The sequence below is a fragment of the Sturnira hondurensis genome, unplaced genomic scaffold (genome assembly GCF_014824575.4).
Source record: "Sturnira hondurensis isolate 20B ecotype Veracruz unplaced genomic scaffold, ASM1482457v3 Scaffold0015596, whole genome shotgun sequence".
Lineage (NCBI taxonomy): Eukaryota > Metazoa > Chordata > Mammalia > Chiroptera > Phyllostomidae > Sturnira > Sturnira hondurensis.
This window is the reverse complement of record NW_028088227.1, coordinates 17861179-17882848: the sequence shown is the minus strand read 5'-3', so window position 1 is coordinate 17882848 and position 21670 is coordinate 17861179. Positions and strand designations below refer to the sequence as shown.

At 40.7% G+C, this 21670-nt stretch overlaps 1 protein-coding gene across 1 annotated transcript in view; it reads left to right on the top strand.

Annotated features, from left to right (window-relative positions):
• Window positions 1–21670, top strand: part of ROS1 (ROS proto-oncogene 1, receptor tyrosine kinase) — a 106375-nt gene that overhangs the window by 16745 nt on the left and 67960 nt on the right. The window contains exons 5-17 of the mRNA XM_037065112.1: window positions 639–699; window positions 4058–4206; window positions 4881–5019; window positions 7712–7913; window positions 8558–8634; window positions 10068–10190; window positions 10350–10534; window positions 11267–11364; window positions 14507–15003; window positions 16364–16576; window positions 17336–17446; window positions 18730–18908; window positions 20970–21161. Coding sequence (XP_036921007.1) covers window positions 639–699; window positions 4058–4206; window positions 4881–5019; window positions 7712–7913; window positions 8558–8634; window positions 10068–10190; window positions 10350–10534; window positions 11267–11364; window positions 14507–15003; window positions 16364–16576; window positions 17336–17446; window positions 18730–18908; window positions 20970–21161 — 2226 coding nt within the window. The remainder of the gene's footprint in view (window positions 1–638; window positions 700–4057; window positions 4207–4880; window positions 5020–7711; window positions 7914–8557; window positions 8635–10067; window positions 10191–10349; window positions 10535–11266; window positions 11365–14506; window positions 15004–16363; window positions 16577–17335; window positions 17447–18729; window positions 18909–20969; window positions 21162–21670) is intronic.

The following is a 21670-nucleotide window of genomic DNA, read 5'->3' as shown; positions in this document are numbered from 1 at the left end:
GAGGTTAAGACTAGTATCGGAAATGGAAAAGCCAAGGAACTTACACGTACAATCCATGGACATGAAGAGGGGAAGGAATGCTGGAAGGAGGGAGATGCAGAGTGGAGGGGGAAACAGGGGAGGAAAAAAATGAGACAACAGTAATAACATAATCAATAGAATATACTTAAAAAATAGAATAGAACAAAGATTGCATCCAGGTACAGGATATCTTTTTGGGATGAGGCTGTTCTAAAATGATATGGCAATGATTGTTGCAACATTCTGTAAATATACTAAAAACCATTGAACTGTGTACTTTAAATGGGTGAATTTTATGATATATGCAATATATCTCAAAAAATGGTTCAAAGGGAAAAAAGTAGATACTGTTTTAAGAATGTACTTTGCCACAACAGGTACGTCTGTACTAAGTGGTTTCATTACATGTATTTTGGAATCTGGGACATGATCAAGAAAGTTTAAAGGTGTTCTTCTAATCCCATTAGCAAAGTGGCAACTTTAAGTATTGCAGTTGCAATACTTGATATACAGGTATACTTATACGTCAAGCATTCAGATGTCAAAATTTAGTTGAGGCTTATCAGTTAAAGCTGTACAAAGGCTGCCCTGACTGGCGCACTCCCTGTCTCCCATAGAGAGAATCGTGTGAGGTTGGCTGCAGCAGTTCTGAAGGTGCATATGAAGAGGAAGTCCTGGGTGAGTAGGCACAGACAGCCACTGCCGAAAATTACCCGCACCATTCTAGGAACCTGTGCTTCAGTAAGGATAACGAGCCACTTCGTAAATCATCTAGACTTCCGGATCTCAGTGTGATCTATCTATCTATAATTCAATAATTTCAAGTGCGGGAGCCAGTTTGATAGGGACTCAGGGAGACTTGTCTTTCAGAACAAGATAGGGCAAACATTAGCACAAGAGCGAAGTTGAGAGCCTAAGATTTTGCCCACAGTTCAGTAGATGGAATCACTCCTATCACCGAGAAACAAATGCGAAGCAGTCGACTTGCAGTCAGGAAATGCCAGTTTTAGTGAACTGAGAGAATAGGAGGTTTTTTTTAAGATTTTATTTATTTATTTTTAGAGAGGGGAAGGGAGGAAGAAAGAGAAGGAGAGAAATATCAATGTGTGGTTGCCATTCGCGTTTCCCCCACTGGGGACCTAGCCCAGCAACCCAGCCATGTGCCCTTACTGGGAATTGAACTGGTGACTCTTTAGTTCACAGGCCAGCATTCAATGAGCCACATCAGTCAGGGAAAGAGTATAGAAATTTTTTAATTTAATGTTCATTTAATTATTCAGCTAGCAGTTATTCAATAAAGTACCTGCCATGGGTATGTCTTCCTACAAGACTCCAGGGCATTTGCAGGATGTATAATACCTATGTTCCTCAGTGTTAGATCTTAGTAAGGAAGGGACTTCAGGTGCTTCTGTATAACCAGCTCCCTCTGACTGATTTCAGAGCAGGTTGGGTGGGTCTAAGGTGACTTTGCCCTAAGGTGTTTGTTCCCTAGTGGTTTTTGAAGGACCAATTCTTTGATAAGTCACAGCCTAGGTGTCCGCAGCTATCTTTTTCAAAATTCCCCAGGGCCTCCTTCCACTGAAAATAGTCCTCTCTAGACTGGGAGGGGATTGGCTTTTCCTTAAGCTGTTTCAATGGCTTACTCATTGCTCTCAGTGGCTGATGGAAACTGGAAGAAAGATCTTGCCTTGCGGTCCTGATTTGCTTCTGACCTTTAGTATGGAAAGGGAGTGTTATCACATTTTTTTCTTCTGTATATTTGGGAATTAGCTGTGGATAAAATTTATATTTTATGATTTCCAAACTGTGCACCAAGGTGCCCCAGGGCATCACATCTACTTTCCAGGGAGGTACAGAGAATTGTAAATATTGAGGGAAGCACAGGGACAGTCAACATTTGTTGGACACTGCTGGAACTACTAGCTGGAGTGGTTAGCAGTCTAAACAGTGGGTTGCACTACACTCCTTCCCATATCATTCATATCTTCGTGGTGCCAGGCTTACTTTGCTTATTGCTGTGATAAAAACAACAAGTGCCGTGAGAAACTCAACGTGGAACAGGAAATGAGGATGTGGTACCCGATCTGATTACAATAGTGGAGACATTGTGCAGTGCCCAATAAACACACAGACCCCATCAGTTTGCAGTTGTTTTTATTAAAGGATGAAATGAATATACTCTCTTGTCTTTAAGTTTATGTGTGTTATTTTCTTCAAACATCTACTAAGTTGATAAAAACGCATACTTAAGTTATAATAATAAATGGAATTGTTAGATAATTCTTTTGGTCCAGCGACTCCTGAAAAAATTAGCGAGAAACTAAAGATTTCAGAACAAGAAGGTTTTGGAAACTTTAATTTATAGCTTTTTCTTATATTCTGAAATTATACTGCCAACCTAATTATACAATTCAGCTAGAATACAAGTGTACTTCGTGCTTTATTTTAAATTTCTCACCGGCTTTGGATCAGTGTCTACATACCACTGACAAATGAGATGCACCCCATGTAAATAAAGACATTCGTGCTTGCAGACCGTACCCTCACTTTGTTGAATCCTGCTGCCCATGCACCTAAAGCCTTGTCTGCCTCTCATGCCTGATCCAGCTGCGTCTGGGTCTGCTATACCATTCTCTCGGAGGTACCCTCCACGTGCCTTTTCTACATGGCAGGAATGATAGTAGCTAATAATATACTGAAATACAAATAGCTATTATTTATTAGGCATTTATGAGTCAGGTGTTGTTCTAAGTGACTTATAGGTATTAGTTCTTTTTGTCCTCAGAGATACAAATATTATCATCATGTTCATTTTATAGGTTAGAAAAATGAGGCACAAGTATAAATACTTGCTTGGAGTTGCTTGGGGTAGCTGGAAAGGGATGTGATTTCAATTGTAACCCAACTACCTCATCCCAGAGCTTTTCATATTCGCTCTGCTATGTACTGTGTTGAAAGTAGTATATAGCTCAGCTTAGCTTCTCTTTTCTCATTTGGTTCACTTTTGTCTTGATATTTTAGAATAAACCTAATTTACCTGTGTTTTTCCATACGTATCACCAGGGTTTAAAACATGCCCCCTTTTTTTAGCTATGAAATATATATTTATTAATCCTTATAAAATTCTAGTCCCTTTTGTCTAACTTTAATTACACCTTTTCTGATACCTGATCACTCCTGTTCCTTACTCTGTTTATAACTCATTTTTGGACACATATTAAAGGCAGACTAATAGATGAATGGGCTAGAATAGAAAGTCTAGAAGTAAAATCTTACATGTATGGTCAAATAACTTGGGCAGGGCTGCTAAGATCATTCCATGGGAGAAAGACAGTGTTTTCAACAAATGATACAGGGAAAACTAGATTTCCACATGCAAAGGAATGGAGTTGGACCCTTACATAATGTCATATAAAAATAACTAAAAGTGGATTTATGGCCTAAATGTGAGACCTGAAACTATAAAACTCTTAGAAGAACACATAGGACAAAAGCTTCACAACAGTGGACTTGGCAATGAATGATTCCTTAGATACGACACCAAAAGCACAGGCAACAAAAGAAAAACATAAACAAATTGGACTTCATGAAAATTTACATTTTTTATGCCTAGAAAGATACTATCAACATAGTAAAAAAATAAACTAACAGAATTGGAGAAAATATTTGCAAATAATGTATGTGACAACTGATTAATATCCAATATAGAAAGAGAACTAAAACTCAACAACAAAAACCCCAAGCAATCCAGTTTAAAAATGGGCAAAGATCTTAAATAGATACTTCTCTGAAGAAGATATAATAAAAGCCAATAAGCACATGAAAAGATACTCAACATCCCTAATCATTAGGGAAATGCAAATCAAAACAACAGTGAGATACCACTTCACACCCATTAGGATGGCTACTCTTAAAATAAGAAAAAAAAAAGAACCCAAAACCCAGAAAAGTGTTTCATAGGTGTGGGGAAATTGGAATCCTACCCCCTGCTGGGGGAATGACCATGCCTGGTGAATGAAATCTTGTTTCTCTCCAGAACGTGTGGGCCTCCCCAACGCACCCTTTGCTTCTTCCATTGGAAACCAAAGTGTGACATTACGATGGAAATCTGCCAACGTTTCTGGAATAAAATACATCATTCAGTGGAAATACGCACGACTGCTGGGGAGCTGGACTTACACTGAGGTATGAAAAGCTATCTATATACTTAAACAGCGTCTTTTCTCCCCAGGTTAGTTAGAGTGCCCTATCACCACACATAGCTATAGGTATAAAGACATTCTGGAGGAGATTCCAGCATAAAATGAGTGGTTTGGTTTAGATGAATTTTAATCTCTGCTACTCTGTAATGTGTTAGTACTATACCCTTTATTTCTGAGGAAAGGCTGTTATCAGACATACGTATTATTCCTTCAGCACAGCATCATATAATCAACTACTCATCTTATTGGTCGTTATCTGCCCATCCCATTTTACATGATTCTAACTAGGAAGGAGGGCAGGAAGGTCACCAGCACTGTACCTTTTAGGTACATGAGCCAGCTCAGAGAAAACTATGCCCAAAACACCAACTATACTGACATAAAAAAACTAAATTGAAACCTTGTGGTTGATGCCAAATCATTGAATCCATAATTTTGCAGTTTTTAAGAAGGAAAGAGCTTCTATGTGAATGAGGCAGACTGACATCTAGATGGCTCAGGTTTAAGCTCCAGACTTTCATTTTGTCTGGCCTGCAGACACCAAGCCACTGCATATCCCAAAGGCCACCCACCTTCTCCAAGTTAATCTGTGCCCTGGAGTCACAGAGGGTGAGGTTGAAGCTGCAAGTGCTGACGATTGCTCTCTGGTTGATCTAGGCCGTGTCCCGGCTGTCGTTCGTGGTGCAGCCCCTGCACCCCTTCACTGAATACATTTTCCGAGTGGCTTGGATCCTCACTGCCCAGCTGCAGCTGAACTCTCCCCCGAGTCCCAGCTACAGGACTCATCCTTACGGAGGTATGCATGCACATGTTGCTCACGCAATAGGAGACTACTCTAAAGCTTTGGTTTAATTCATTTTTATTTTAAGCCATGAAAAAATCTATTCCTTCATGAGTTAATCCACTTAACAATTGAGTTCCTATGTGCCAGCAGTGTTCTAGGTGCTCACCAGACCTCCGTGACCAAAGCAAACCAAAAACCCTGCCCTTGTGGAGCTCACATTTTCGGGGAAGAGAAGTTCAGCAGCACACATAATAAACAAGGAACGTGTACTGTGAGTGGAGAGGTGCTGTGCACTAAGAGGAGTGTTTTGAGCAGGGTCTGTCCTTCAGGGCATTGGAAATGGGGGGCTTGAGTGGAAGGCAAGTCAGGCTGCCGTATAAATGAGCTGGTCAGTATAAGGCTCAGTAAGCAGTTAGGAGTCGGGGAGGTTTTAAAGCAGAAGAGAAATTGCTTCCCATGCTCCCTGAAAAGATAGTTTCAGCAACTACACATGGAATGGATTGAGGGAATGAGAGAAATTGGAAAGTATAGAGGTAGAGAGACAAACTGGGACTGGGAGGTTATAATAATACATTTTATAATACACTTACTATACATTTTATCAGAGGTTACTAAAAAACATAGTGCATATATTGGAGCATTTCCTGATTCTTTTTTCGATGTAACTTTCACATCAGGAAAGGTTTTAAGCCTAGAGCCTTTTAGGGGGGTGAATGCCTGGGCCAGACACTCAGAGGGAGTTGTCTGGTGCCTTCAGCCTCAGAGTCAGCTGAGAGCACCTGTGAGGAGTTACTCCAGGCCAGATATGAGATATCCTTACCCCTCAGTTCTGGGAACGCAGCTGTGTGTAGGGACCCTGAGACTGAACTAGGTCTTGGGCCTAAGTAAGCATAGCTGGAAAGCTGATAAAGTTGATTGGAGCATTTTCCTCTTCTCCTCCTCTTTTTGCTCATTAGATCTTAGGTTATATGTGGCCACCTCTCCTGACCATTCCCTGGCCGTGCCCTCAGGTCTGACACTGAACTAGGACCATGTATGTATGCAATGTTCCACACTGGAGTAGATGTAAGAATCCTTCTTTGTTCTGAGAAATGCCTCAAGTACTTCAACTGTGCTGGATTATTTTCCAGTGCTGGAGGGACGCCATGGTCCAGGGCCCATGGCTAGTCAAATCAAAATAATGAGAGCCAACTCTGCTCTCCATTTCTGGGCCTTTCTCCTGGACGTGCAAGCCCACAGAGCCCGCAGGTGCTCCAGGCCCTGTACTGGGCGTCCTTGCTGTGGACAGCATCTCCTGCTGCATTTCTCTCTCACTTTTCTAGCCGCCTGAAAACTTACAAAGCTCTTTGTTTTGTGTTCCATTGCGTCATGGCCCTATTCTCTTTTAGCTGTGGAAAAAAATACACGATTTTAGATGGTACAGCTGCCTTTCAATGTTGGCTCTTACATAGATGATTTCTTAGCCGAGAAGAGTGGTTTAAGGCAAGGAATACCTTGCCCAACCTGACCAGCCTTTCAGGGAGGGCTTTTGTTGGGGAGATTTAGATAATAATCACACCATGGAGGTGGCATCTAACTTGCTTGAAGTGGAGATTATATCTGGGCACTAACCAGAACGAGTTAGGCTTTTTGACGTAATTCAGCGGTTCATGATTCCTATTGCCTTCTTCCCTAAGGTGACTGAGCGCGTGCAGCAGTGGAGGCATGCAGTGATGTTTGTTTGCTAAAGATGAGTCTGGGAGTGGGGAGGAATTGTATTGGAGAAGGGCTGAGAGATCCTTTAAAGTCCTTTTAAAAAACAGCGTGAAGGCTGAACGATCTCATTCTCACAACTCTAACGAATCAGGCATGACCTAGAGCATTTACCAAAAGTATTCGGAGGGAGCGGAGTCTACTAAAGAGCAGAGTGACATCAACATACGTCTGTCTATGGAAAGAGGAAATGAAGGAATGTGATTTCAAGGGGCAGAAGGTATGCAAAGTAGGTGGAGACATGGATGGAAGACAGATTGTTAGATCATTTGTTTTCTGTTCGTTGTCACTTAGGTAGCTTCTGAAGGTTATGCATGGGTGCTTAATTAATTAATGCATGCTCCTTTAATTCTTTGCAAGGGAAGGAGTGTAGCTAAAGCACAGTCAGCCTGGATTTCAGAGGACTTTAGGAGCTGGCTTCATCTCTGATGAGCAGGCTGTTCTGATTGGCGCTTATCTGAACCCATATCTTCAGCTGGAACTAGTCAGGCCATCGCACTCTAGTGAGTGTAAAGGCCCCAGGCCTTAATTCTTTCAACCCACGTTAAACATTGACTCCAGTTTTGTTACAGATTCTGTTCTTTTCCCCAGCTTGGTCCCACCCCACATGCGGTTGTTTTAACTCGCTGGAGATTTTTGACAACTTTTTCCCTGAAATATTTATCCTATTTGTATCCTTTCACATCACATGTAATTCTATTTCATAAATTGGAAGTGAGGAAAATGACATTTGAAAGAGTCCCTTAGGAAAGTAGCTAACTGGTAAGGTTTAGGAATCAAGAGTTGCAGCTCACAGACATCTTACCACCTTCTCTCTATCCTTTATTCTGAATATCAATAAAAGAATGTCACTTATTAACTTTTCAAAAAAATTGGCATTGTTTTCTACCCTATTTAAAAACACAAGTGCTGTGCGGTGTTCTGCTCACTTTGTTTCCATTATCCCTTCCAGTTCCCGAAACGGCCCCTCTCATTACAAATATTGAGAGCTCAAGTCCCGACACTGTGGAAGTCAGCTGGGCTCCACCCCACTTCCCGGGCGGACCTATTTTGGGTTATAACTTAAGGCTGATCAGCAAAAGTCAAAAATTAGATTCAGGAACACAGAGAACCAGTTTCCAGTTTTACTCTACTCTACCAAATACCACCTACAGGTAAGAATTAAGTGGTGCAAGGAAAAAGTAACCAGCATGGCTACAGGCATGATAATTATATATGGCTGAAAGGTAGTTTAAATGTATTTTGAGAAACCCTATTGATTCTGTATTGTTGAGAGGAAGTCATTGTGTTTTTCCTTAAGTTTGCATGCTTAATAGGTCACACCATCTTAAGCAGAAACATTCTCAAGTATTTCTATTATATTCAGAAGACCTCATAAATATGGGCCAATAAAAGCCATCATAAATACCATGAATATTATTTCTTCATTAAATTCAACATAAAGAAGTAAGGAAGTAAAATTCTATTAGTGGTATTTTTTATTAACTATTAGGAGGTGCTATTTTATTATGTTAGCTTTTTGAGCATTTACTAAGACCCTTTAAATGTAGGTAGGCATGGGGGTCATGCAGATAGCAGAGTTCAGATTCTGACCTTTGTGACCCTGAATTGTTCTATGGGAAATGCAAACAAGGATGTGATTGATGGTCATTTTACTGCCCAGCACTGGCACCAAGTACTTTGATACACACATTATCACGTCATCCTTTAAATAGAAACATTATTGCTCCTTCTATTTTTATCTCCTGTTCACACCATGCCCTGTGAAACACATCTCTCCAAATTGTTTTTGGAATAGGTTTTCAATTGCAGCAGTAAACGAAGTTGGTGAGGGGCCAGAAGCAGAATCTAGCATCACCACTCCATCCCCAGCAGGTATGGCCCAGCTGTATTCTTCTTTATATGGAACTTGCAGGGGTGTCGAGGGTGGGTTCACAACTCAGAGGCCCTGGGTCACCTGGTGTTTGTCCAGACTCCACCTCTTCTGCCCAAAGGGACAGTCTTTTTCGGTACTTAGTAAGCCTTTGGTTTGACAAGTAGAAGTAAGTTGTTAGATGGAAAGATTTCACATTAGAATTTAGGAATTTAAAAATTAAAATAAAAAAGCTTAGGGATTAGTGGCCTTGGTTTCAGGTAATATCACCAGTGATCATGACTCACACTTCCACACTTAGGGGAAACATATACCCTTTCTGCTTTAATCTTCATTTTACATTGTGTATGTTATTTAGTACAATGCATATCAGATATCTGTTCTTCCAGTCTCCTTCGGGTTTTCAGTTCTATCTGGACTTAATCATTTCCATTTTGCCATTTTGAATATTTACTCTACCAATATAATTACCCTTTTTTTTGGCTTTCGACATTCAACAATTGCCTTGAGAGACTGAACACTTACTACATGGTGCTTAGGTATGCAAAATAATAAATGAAAATGCTTTCTAAGAAGCACTGGAGATACTTTGGGGCGACTACTGAAAGAGTTTTGAATAGCACACAAAGATTTAGAATTGCAGGGGCCTGTTGTCTGTTTTCACTGGAAATCCCATTTGCTGACTTGACCGCCCCTTACCCTAATCTGCTCACACCTGCGCCAGTGCATATTGAATGTCATCTACCGCCAGTCTTTGTTTTTTTTGGCTGCTGCTAGACGCTAGGCAAGAAGAGGTATTTTTGCTATGCAAAACACATGTCCAAAGGGCAAGTTAAATATAGAGCAGGCTTAAGGTTGTCGTTACTGTGATTATTGCATAACATTTATTAATTGTCCTGAAAGTGTTCACCAGCACCCACTTCATCAGTCTCCAATGGAACGGGACATCAAGCCCAGTTCTGTGGTCCTGAAATTTCATTCTTCTAAGGACTTCTCTCCTGCCTCAAAGGAAGAGAAATTGAAGGCAAAGTGAAGACAACACATGTCTCTCTGTGTGTGTGTGCTCTGTAACAACCACTTTGACCTGGGCTGGACCACGGACTGCCACCAAGCAGTCAAGTTCTCATGGCTGAGCATAAGGAGCTGAACTTCTCTTGGGACAAGGCTGTTGAGAATGGTGATACCTCATGTGGCGTTCTTTTGAGGGCATTGAGGGGCACATACGCATGCAACCCACTTGACTGACACTGGACTTCCTATCCCACTCATAGAATAATGTGCTTTATGCAGCAGGTGAAATGCCCCAGCATCTTCAGAGAAAATCTGGGCAGCCTCTTTCAGGTGCTAGTCCCCTTGCTTTGGAGGATGGTATTGATCCTTTTGGGTCGATGTGTTTATGATTGGGGTTGCCTCTTTGTAAATTGTGTTGTTTTAGTTCAAGAAGAGGAACAGTGGCTCTTTTTATCCAGAAAATCTTCTCTAAGAAAGAGATCTTTGAAGTATTTAGTGCATGAAGCACAGTGCCTTGAGTCAGATGCTATACCCCATAACATTACAGGTCAGTATAATAGAGAGAAATGTTTCTTTGGTGTGAAAAGAAAGAATCAAAGCTGACTTCTATTTTAATCCCTTTGTGAAAAATTAAAAAGATAAGTTACATTTTGTGTAAGTTTTTTGTCTATATAACAACACACATATATTTACATGCTTCTTCTAGGAATATCGGTTAATGTCCACCAGCAAGTTGTTTATTTCTCTGAAAGTACTCTCATATGGGTGAAGAAGGTCTCCAGCATGTCCGACGTGTCTGACCTGAGAATTTTTTACAGAGGGTCAGGATTGATTTCTTCCATCTCCATAGACTGGCTTTATCAGAGACTGTATTTCATCATGGATGAACTGGTCAGTGTGAGAATTTACAGTGAATAACCAGATCCTGATAATCACATGTACAGTTTGGTACAGTTACAAGTAAACATAATCCCTTCATTCAATAAATCCTCATTGATTATTTACTGTTTTAGATACTTGGTTAGCAATGAACCTTGGATATGGTCTAGGCTTTACCTAGTTCTAGTCCTGACCTACTATTCACTTATCTTATTTGTGATTTTTCAGAGCCATGAGTTTGTACTAACAATAATTCATCTTCCATAAGATAGTGGTGGTACATGTGCTATTACTAGTTAAGGCTGCCAGTCACGGTCAAAGTCAGCTGCAAGTATTTTAAATTATATAATAGTCAGGGGTAACTTTAGCAGGTCCCTGAAAACACAGGACCACTGAAGTCTTTGAGAAGACACAGTCTTGATGTGTTTCAAGTGTCCTTCCTTGAAACAGACGGGGTTATCACAATTGCTATGGCTGGAGTCTGTAGCTTGGATCATCCTCAATATTAAAAATAGTTGAGTGCCTTCATAAGCCAGGAAAACAGGTACTTGTATTTCTTAGTGCCAGTAGCATACACACTCATTAGGATATGGGATAGAAAACTGACTTTGAAGGGCATTTTCATGTTTTCAAGAAGTGCTCAGTGACTAGCACAATTTTAAGCACAGGACAGATGCTCAAGAAATACTTGTTGGCCAAATTAAATACAGACAATCACTAATCCGTGGAATTTTGATTCTCTAGGTGTATGTCTGTGACTTAGAGAACTGTTCAAACATTGAAGAAATTACTTCTCCCTCCATTATTGGACCTCAAAAAATTGTGGCTGATTCGTACAATGGGTAAGTGAGTTAGCCTTGAAAATATGAATTCTCTTCCATTGGCGAGAAACTTTGGGAAACTTGCTTGCTAATGAAACATCATTGTACCAGATGAGCCAGTCTATGTATCTTAGATCAAATTTAAATAAATTCAGGCAAAGTTTTCATTCTATAGAGGCACAAGGGGATTTCTTTCAAATGCGATCTACAACTTCTCTAGTTAAACAGTTTTTCCTTTCTCATTCACAGCAAAATATGGGCATACAGGACAGACCCATTGTCTAGGATTCAGGGACCTGTATTCTAGTACTGTCACTTTATGACACAGCTCAGGTCTCGTTGCCCCCCACCTCGCATATGCCCCATGTTCCCATGTCCTCCTGCTCTATTTCTACCTATCATTGCCCCTTTCTTTTGCTGAGCAACTCAGCACCAGTTCAGTTCTCTGCTCTGGTTCTTAAACCTATCAAGAGGCTGGTTTATCAAGAATGCTGCCAGCATCCACCTTAGGAGATAGGACTCCACAGTTCAGAACAAGCGAAACTTTTACATTACAAATAAGTGCTTTTTCCCTTTGCTACCAATAAAATGGACACACTTTAGCTTAGTTGTGCTGGTAAATTGCAAAAGCACCTCCAGCTAGTAACTTCATGTCTGTGACCTTTATTTTATCCATCCATTATGGGGATGGGAATTATACTTACCTGCTGGGCTATTCTGAGGATGGAATGAGGTATTCACTGTGAATGTGTGTTGTGATCTCCAAATGCACATCAGTGTGCAGGAGGAAAGCATAAAAAATTTATTATAGCTTATTTCTTAACTATGACCACTAACTATAATCATAGATACTAACTAATAAGTAAGACAAATATTTGCAATATTAAACATTTTTCTTTTCTGTAAGAATAAAGTGATTTTCATTTGGAATGAAAAAAAGTTTCTAATACCTTTTAATTTTCACAAATTGACCTTCTTAAATAGGAGATTGTTCATTGTTGATTTAAAATCAAGCCTTTCTATTAACATTAATTCATAGTTTACTAGATCTTTATTTTAATATCTTAGTTTAAAAGAATTACTGAATTATAGAAAAATGTTAAAATTCTGTGATGTAGGGCGAGTCCTTTGGACTCTCTGGAGCTTATTTTCCTCATTTATAAAAATCTAAAAACCTATGAAGTATAACTTTGTTGCCAGCAATTATTCAAAATGACTCATTCTTAGGGTCATGAACTGCACCCCTTAAATCAATGCCTCAAAATGCATCTCAGTGAGGTCTTTGGTGGCTCTGTTTTCCATAAGGATAAAATTGATTTGTGCTTGGGTTTTGAAATGTGACTAGAAATATAAGGATAATTAATAGTTAATGAACAATTTGTGGTTTTAAGTGCATTACTTCAATCAATTGTTTAATTCTTATTCAACCCTCTGACATAGGTACTTTTAATATCCTAATTTAATAGATAGGAAAGCAAAGGACACATTGATTTAGTAATTACCCAAGATCACACAGCTATTTTGGGATGAAACCAGTGCCTGGCTCTCTGCCCCAGGGCCTGCAACTGTCTCCTCATACAGTGACAGAGTTTCTATAAAAATCAGATGTAACTTTTAGCAACACTTTTAGAGAATGACCTTAAGCATTCCAGATGTGAAATAGTCGACTCTTTTGCCATTAAAAATGAATTCCTTTACGCTATTATTTTGCAGCATTGAATTATTTACGCACGGAGTTCCTACTTACTACGAACCTTTTCCCTGCTCCCCCATCGCTGCCTCATCCCCTCAGCTCTGAACGCTTCCTCCCACACCCAGCTCTCCTCACCCTCCCGTTCTTTACCTTTCCCCTCCCAACGGGCCGCGGGCATTAGAAGCTTGCACAACTCCCTGCTTCAGTGCAAGAATTACAAACTTCACCCCATTCACCCACATCTTTTTCCTTTTATTTACTCTGAAATTCCTCCACATTCCCTTAGCAGTATCAACTTGGAAACAAAAGCAGGAAGTTAAGAATCAAGTTGTGTCTGCTTTTTGCCTGTCTCAACCCTCCCTTAAAAAAAACAAACTTGGGTTCATATCCACATGGAGTTTATACCTCAGGACACTGTGCTAGCATGGGGGTGTCGAGCATACTGATAAAGATTTGGAATAGTCACTAAGAGAACAAGGGTGGGGCTAAATAAGACAGGCACAATGATTGACAGTTGTGATGAGGGGTTTGAACTCGCCAGTCCCTGGGTTTGTGATAAGAAAGGTGTACTAAGTAAAAGGCACTTTTGTTAGCATCTATCTCCATGAGCACAAATCCAACATTGCCTAACTCACATCAATAGTTTTATGTTTTCGTTAACATTCCGACAGATTTGATTATCAATGAAATATTTTAGTGGCATTTCCTTTTCCATTCTTAAAAATTGTTTGGCATCACTATTTGGAGCCAGACATCATGATGTCTGGCTCCAAATGATGTGTTTTTTTCAAGATTCTTCCATTGGCTCCTTTCTTCTAATTACTGGGTGGCCCTCAGCTGCTTCGCTCACTTGTGCAGTATTTCTTAATGGTTTATAAAATGATAGCCTTGTTGCTTCAATTGTAAATATTTTTAAAAGCCCAGTCTACTACAAATACAAAGTAGTTTGCTGGACATTTATAGTAAAATAATAACTGAGGTTTTAAAAAATGGTTGAAATAGTTTTGATTTCTTCTATTTTATCATTTGCAATGTGTGGAAAAATTTACTGACAGAATTAGACAACAATTTGTGTTTTTTGGAGAAAAGTACTTTATAATAAATAACGTTCAGCTGTGTGTATAACTTTTATATAATATGCTTTCCTTTAAGAGTGGGTTGCATTAGAAAATCTTTAAAGACACTTTTGGTTTTTAAATTCTGTAATTCCTTAAAACATCTTGCATAATGATGAAGATGCTAAGCAGTATAAGCGAGGCCGAAGTTTTCCAGTGTTCAATCTTCTAACTTAAATGAACAGAGCATATCTTTGGTAAATATCTTTACTCTTGTACTCCCTGGGAAACCCTGTACTTAGCGACTCTGGAGATACGTGATTCTGGTTGCAGGATTGGATACAGCAATGGGTCGCGGAGGTTGCTCATCTACCTTTGCAGTGAGTCACACCAGCTTTTTTTGTTCTCGTGTCAGGTATGTCTTCTATCTCCTGAAAGACGGCATTTATAGAGTAGATCTCCTGGAGCCACCTGGTCGGGACTCGAAAGCCATGCGCATTGTAGAGAGTTGGACATTACAGGACTTTGTAGTGAAGCCACAGTCCAAGAGAATCATTTATTTCAATGACACTGCCCAAGTCTTCATGTCGACATTTCTGGATGGCTCTGCTTCCCATCTTGTCCTGCCTCATGTCCCCTTTGCTGATGTGAAGAGCTTTGCTTGTGAAAACAATGACTTCCTGGTCACGGATGGCAAGGCTGTTTTCCAACAGCATGCCTCGTCTTTTAATGAGTTCATCGTGGGGTGTGACCTGACACACATAGAAGAGTTTGGGTTCCGTAACCTGGTCATCTTTAGCACATACACCCAGCCATACCCGCTGCCAGCCCACCCGCAGCGGCTCTCTGTGCTGTTTGGCTCCCACCAGGCCCTGGTTCAGTGGAAGCCTCCTGCCCTCGCCATAGGAGCCAGTGAGTGCCCTCTCGCGGCGTGGTTATGGCCTCAATGGTCGGAAGGGGAGGCCTGAACTGCTTGCCATTGTGACTCGATTTCGAGGGCACATACATGATTATTCACTCATTTACCAGACAGTCTACTTAGCTCAAAAAGAAAGTTCTTACACATTAATTCTGCATTTGTTAGTTTTGCATTGGGACGATCTCTATGCTCTCCATTCTACTCTAAAAGAATGGTGTAAACATTTATGGAGTGTCTGCTAGGAGCCAGGCACTGACATTCTAGTCTGAGTGAATATTAGCCAGGGGGATAGAACACCTGGGTCAAGATTTTGTATGCACCATGATCATGAATGAACTTGAGGAACTCCCTTAAACTCTCTGAACTTGAACTTGTATCTCTGGAGAGGCAGTTTGTGTAGTGGGTTAAATAGGTGGGCTCTATAGCCAGCCTGCATGGACTCAAAGGCTGGTCTTGCCATTTATTAGCAGCATGATCCTGGGCAAGTTACTTAACTACTCTGTGCATCAGTCTCCACAGCTGGAAAAGGAGGGTATTAATTCTGCCATACAGATTATGCTATGGGATTGTCATACAGGTTAAGTTAAGACACAGAAGCAGAGCACTTGAACCAGTACCTAGCACAGAGGTCAGCAAACTTTTTCTACAGACGACTGACTAGAGAGTAAGCAAATATTTTCAGCTTTGCAGGTCATGTCGTTTGTGATGTATCTATACAACACTGCCTCGCGGTGTGGGAGCAGTCACAGATGATGTGTCACTGAGTAAAGGCTGCGGTCCAGCACAACTTTATTTACAAAACAGGCAGTTTGGGCCCCAGGACTGTAGTTTGCCATCCACTGGTCTCCTAGAGTATTTAGCAAACTATTTTCTGCTTTGAGACAAAGTTAATTATGCCTGTTTGCTGTATATCTCAAAGGCAGCTGAAAATAAAGAGGCATTTTTTTTGGGGTATTGTTTGGGCTTCTGGGAGGAAGGTGCCACGCTAGCAGTGGGAATTACATCAGAGATTCCGCACGAACCATTTGTTTTTTAGGAGCCTGGTTCCACCTGGTGGTGTGAGGGAGCACGCTTCTCGCGGTTCTCTGCAGGAAGCACACAGCTCTGACTGAGGAACAGTGTCCTCTGATTTGCTGGGAATAGTGTCTCTGTCAATAAGCAAAATGAGTGGCATGGGTGGGATAGACACTGTTCCAGTCATACTGTCAAAGTGGTCAAGATAACCTTGATGATAGGTTGTGTAACAGGTATCACTGCCTAATTACCCTTCCACACAAAGTGAGGCTGACAATCCTTTGTTTGCTCTTGCTGACACCATTCTGGCCAGTAATACGACTTAACTCTTCCCATTAGGCCCTTCTGCCTGGCAGAACTGGACTTACGAGGTGAAGATATCCACCCAAGACTTCCCCGAACTCACTCGCGTCTTCTCTGACATAAGTGACACCATGCTTAATGTCCCTGAGCTGCAGAGTGCCACAAAATATGAAGTTTCTGTGAGAGCAAGTTCACCCAAGGGGCCAGGCCCCTGGACAGAGCCCTCAGTGGGCACTACCCTGGTGCCAGGTGAGGAAATGTTCTTGATTTAAGGAATGATTCTGATGCCCCCCCCCCCCGCCCAAAAGATTTACTCCCTATGTCCCTTAAAGTGAGTTACCTCCAATGTGGTAAAGACATTAGAATGAGGGTGTGACCAACTCTTGAGTATGTGTTTATGTGAGATCAGAAAAACACACAGAGAACACTGTGTGATATTTCTGGGTCTAGCCTGCTATTTTATACTTTCCAAGATATTTTGTGGAAACAATACAATTTCTTCTTCTTCATGGCTTTCTTCTTTCTCATGGTTTGTTAAGCAATAGCGCTCCTTGAACTCTGAATGTCATGGGGAAAGGAGTGCAGGGGCCACGGATTGTACTAAATTCCATCCTCTTGGCAGAAAGAAAATGGAAAGATAATTGTACCATTTATCCTGCCATTCTTATCACAATTGCTTCGGGTGCTCTGAATGGGACCGTGGGACCATGGCAACCAATAGCAAAAGCAAAATACAAAAAATCTGCCATGACCATGACGTTGCTGTGGAGGCAACATTATCACACCTTTCTCTTCACATTCCATTTCAAATATTTACATAAAAATAAGAAAGTATGTTTACTATTATGGATAATTCTATTAAGCAGATGCAATTGCTTACACCTTTCCAGATTATTTTCAAAATGTTGATATTCTTTTACTTTATAAAAGAAATCCTAGGGTATAAGGTGTCTGCCCCCAAAGTGTGCTTCCTGTGATATTTTTTTCAATTTCTTTTTTACCAAATAGCTACAGAACCACCGTTCATCATGGCTGTCAAAGAAGACGGGCTGTGGAGTAGACCATTAAATAGCTTTGGCCCAGGAGAATTCTTGTCCTCTGATATAGGAAATGTGTCAGGTAAGTACCAAGTCCCTTTACACTTGGAATGACAGGTTTCTACTCACAAGACTTCCTAAGCTATTCAGTAAGTCAAGAGAATTGAGTTCTTTGGAATTAGGTCAATAATGAAAGGAAAAAATGGACTAAACTCTAATGCCAGTGAGAGTATTAAGAAAATGTTGGTTTTCTTGCCCTGGCTGGTGTGGTTTGGTTGGTTGGACCGTCATCCCGTAAACCAAAAGGCTGAGGTTTGATTCCTGGCAGGGCGCGTCCCTAGGCTGCGGGTTCGATCCCTGGCACTAGGACATGTACAGAAGGCAGCTGATCGACGGTTTTCTCTCATGTCCATGTTTCTCTCTCTCTTTTTCTCCCTTGCTTTCTCTCTGAAAGCAATGAAAAGAATGTCCTTAGATAAAGATTAAAAAATGTTGGTTCTTAAGTAGGAGTGCTATTTACTATTTCACAAAATGTGAGGTTACATATTGATTTTTGTCCATTTCAAGAAGGCTTTGATATTCTTATGTATTTTAATCTGTCAACGTTGTCTCATAGTGACAAACTATCTTGTTCCACTAAGGCAACTATACGGCAGTCATTTTTTTATGAGCTACCAATAAGACAGGAACATGGAAAGGATGCATGGAAATATAAAGAATGAGAATTTCATGTCAATGGAGATTATTAAGTAATAAGTGGATAATTTTGCCCAGAAGATATTAGAATGAAGAAAAAAAACCCTTCACTATAGGATGGTATAATAGTGATCTTGCTGGAAGATGGCATCTTTTATAATTATCTAATTATTTGACCTACTTGCTTAGCCATTAAAAGTACAACAGCATTTGTGACCAACAAGGGGGTTGGGCCTGGGGGTCAGCGAGGTACTGATGGAAAGAAGGCTTCGGGTTGTCTTACATCGTAGCTCCCCTCTTTCCACTTGCGAGACCTTGGGCAGAACAGATAATCTCCGAGTCCCGGTGCGCCATGTCAGAGATGGGGATGATTCCCATTTCATAGCTTTGTGTTAAGGATTCAGGGAGGCGTGTAGAAGAAGCGCCTGGGATGATGTTGGGGAAAGAGAAGATGTTTCATGCATATTAGTTCCTCTCTCTAGTTCCAGGGGTACAGGTTTTAGGATAACATTACTGAAGTATTCCTGACCAGTCCCTGAAGTTCTAGTGACTATCTATGTTAATAAATACTTTAAAATTACATTCAGATGAATGTGTGATTCTTTGACTTGCTCTGTTTATGTTAACCCATGCGAAACAATAACTGCCATAAATTCGTTTTGTTTCGAGACATGGATTGGTATAACAACAGCCTCTACTACAGTGACACGAATGGTGACGTTTATGTGTGGCTGCTGAATGGGACCAATACCTCAGAGCATCGCCACGTAGCCAACATTGCAGGAGCAGGGGCGATAGCTTACGAGTGGCTGGGTCACTTTCTCTACTGGGCTGGAAAGACATACGTGGTAAGTGAAAGCCTGGCGTTCTGGATGCTCTAGAGCAATCCCACCCACTTCAGTGGCTTCATGAGGTTTCCGTGATTGTTTCATGCTGGGGCACCACCTGTGCTGTTAGTTATTTAATATTTGTCTATAGGCCTGATCATATTTTAAAATTAGGATTCACTGATGTGTAAAAGAAATTTGTGTCTTTGGTGTACTACTTTCAACATCTTAAAATAAATATATTAAAATGTTCACTAGTGGGTCAGTGTCCTGGAGGAAGGTGCCACATTTCAAAGGCATGATGAAAAGAAAAGAAGTGAAGGCACTATTTTCTTTTTTTTTCAATATTTTATTTATTTATCTTTAGAGGGGGAGGGAAGGAGAGAAATATCAATGTATGGTTGCCTTTCATGAGTCCCTTTCTGGGAACTGGCCTACAACCCAGGGATGTGCCCTGATTGGGAATCGAACAGCGATCGTGTGGTTCGCAGGCCCACGCTCAATCCACTGAGCTACACCAGCCAGGGCTGAAGGCACTATTTTCAAGGGGGTGGACAGGGCTGTGGAAAAGGAGCAAAGGATGGCAAAGCATACCCTGGGCTAGCAAGTGTGGAAAGACACAATGACCTCCGGGCATAAAGGGGCAAAGGAAAGAAGGAGAAGGAGCTGCGAGGGCTGTGGCTTCAGGACAGTTGCTGACATGAGCCCCAATCACTGTCAAAATGCATGGGCTGGGGGAATGGGTACCCCAACCCCTCTTTCGCTCTGCACTCAGATCTCCTGTCGGTACTACTGTTGGTTGAACTTCCCTGGAAGTGAGAGAACCAGGGAGGCCAGCTGATGCAGTTCATGGACAGCAGCCTCCAGGGGCCCTGAGGAGGGCGCAGAGGGTCGAGAGGGGACCTGGAGGCAAAAGGAAGACGTCTTGGGCATGTGTAGTGGTGTACTTTGAAAAGAAAGATGGTTAATAATGAGAACACTAGTCTGACAGGTCAGGAGATACAGTACTGAAATTGTTTTCTAATCAGGAGGGTGCTGTTTTCAGCGCTTTTATTCACTCAACAATCATTTATCTATTAATGTGTTTAGATCCCTGAGAATAGACATAGTAGGGAATCTCAACAGTAGATATGTCCCTGCTCTTTTTTTAAAGTATCAGCTTTGTTGAGATATAATTCACACACTATAAAATTCACCCTTTTGTTACAGAAAATGGATGGTGTTTTAGTATGTTTAGTGTTGCACAATCATTACCACTTGCCCCTGATCTCTTAATGAGATAAAAATACATACATGAAATAATAGAAGAAACATACAAAGCAATGTATTTACGGGCAAAGCAATATGGTATCATCCAAATCTGTATGTGCCAATGACTTGTAGGTGGAGCTGAGTGGGGTTCATCAGAGAACGCTTCCTAAAATGGGTTAGTGGGAAATGGTTCAGAAAGAAGAAGTGGAAGACAGGTTGTAAAAACTGGCTTCAACTATTTACTGGGTCTCTTATAAAGCTGTTTAGCTCCAGAGAAGTTTGCTTAACTTCTCCGAACATAGTTTACTCCTGAAAAAATAAGGAATATAAATCCTTTATAGGCTTAATGTGAGGGTTACAAGAGCTTGTATTTTAAAGATTGAAAAAAATATAGTGTCTGGCACATAATAGGAGCTCACTAATAATGGCAGTATTTCATATTGGGAAAAACTGTTGATAGAAAGGAGCAAGGAGAGACATGGTTTATCAGAATGTATACCTCTTCCTCAGGAATCTAATATAATACATTCTTACCCAGCAGTGTTTTGACTGTGTGGACATATGATTAGGAAGAACAAGTACTTTAACTCAAAATAAATTCATCTCCCTTCTCGTCAGAGACATGAAAAGAGATAAGTTACGTCAGAGCAGGTACTATGACTACTGTGTTTACAAAGTTCAGCACGGTGCTCAGCACATAGTGTCAATACATATTTGTGGTTGAACCGATGAATGGATAAAAGCAGCAACTTAGTAATGATTGCAGTCAACTCTTCAGAAACCATGATGTCATTTGAAATCATTAACTGACCATATGATCATGTGTTACAGATACAAAGGCAGTCTGTGTTGACAGGACACACAGACATAGTGACTCATGTGACGCTGTTGGTGAATGACATGGTGGTGGATTCAGTGGGTGGCTATCTCTACTGGACCTCACTCTACTCGGTGGAAAGCGCCAGGCTCAATGGGGAAAGTTCCCTTATCCTACAGGCACAGCCTTGGTTTTCGGGGAAAAAGGTGAAAAATTAAAAATAAGGTCTGATTATTTAATAATTCTGAATGAAACTGTTTCTGCTCATTGTGAGTGGATAAGGTAGACTCTGAAAGGAAATACTATTATAGTAAGAACTTGGTATAAGCAAAATTTCTGTGACTTTTATTATCATTATTATTTTAAAAATTTAAAACATAATATGGAAATTTTTTAGTTTGCCTTATCTTGAATGGTCCATACTTAAAAGTGTTTTAATATCTGATTGTTTTTATAGTCTCAGGTATTTGATTGGCTACATGAGAGCTTGTTGGGTAGTGATTAGGTGTTTTATTATTTTTGATCAGTTTTGGAAGTTGACTGGTCAGAAAACTGGCTGACTCCATGGCTACTTATTTGACTTCTGTGTCCATTTTCTTATCTGAATAGTGGGACTAGTAACAATTGTTCCATCTCTCACTGTAGTTGCAAAGATTAAGTGAGATAATCCTCGGGAAGTAATGAGACTAGTTCCAGGCACATAGTAACTGCTTGA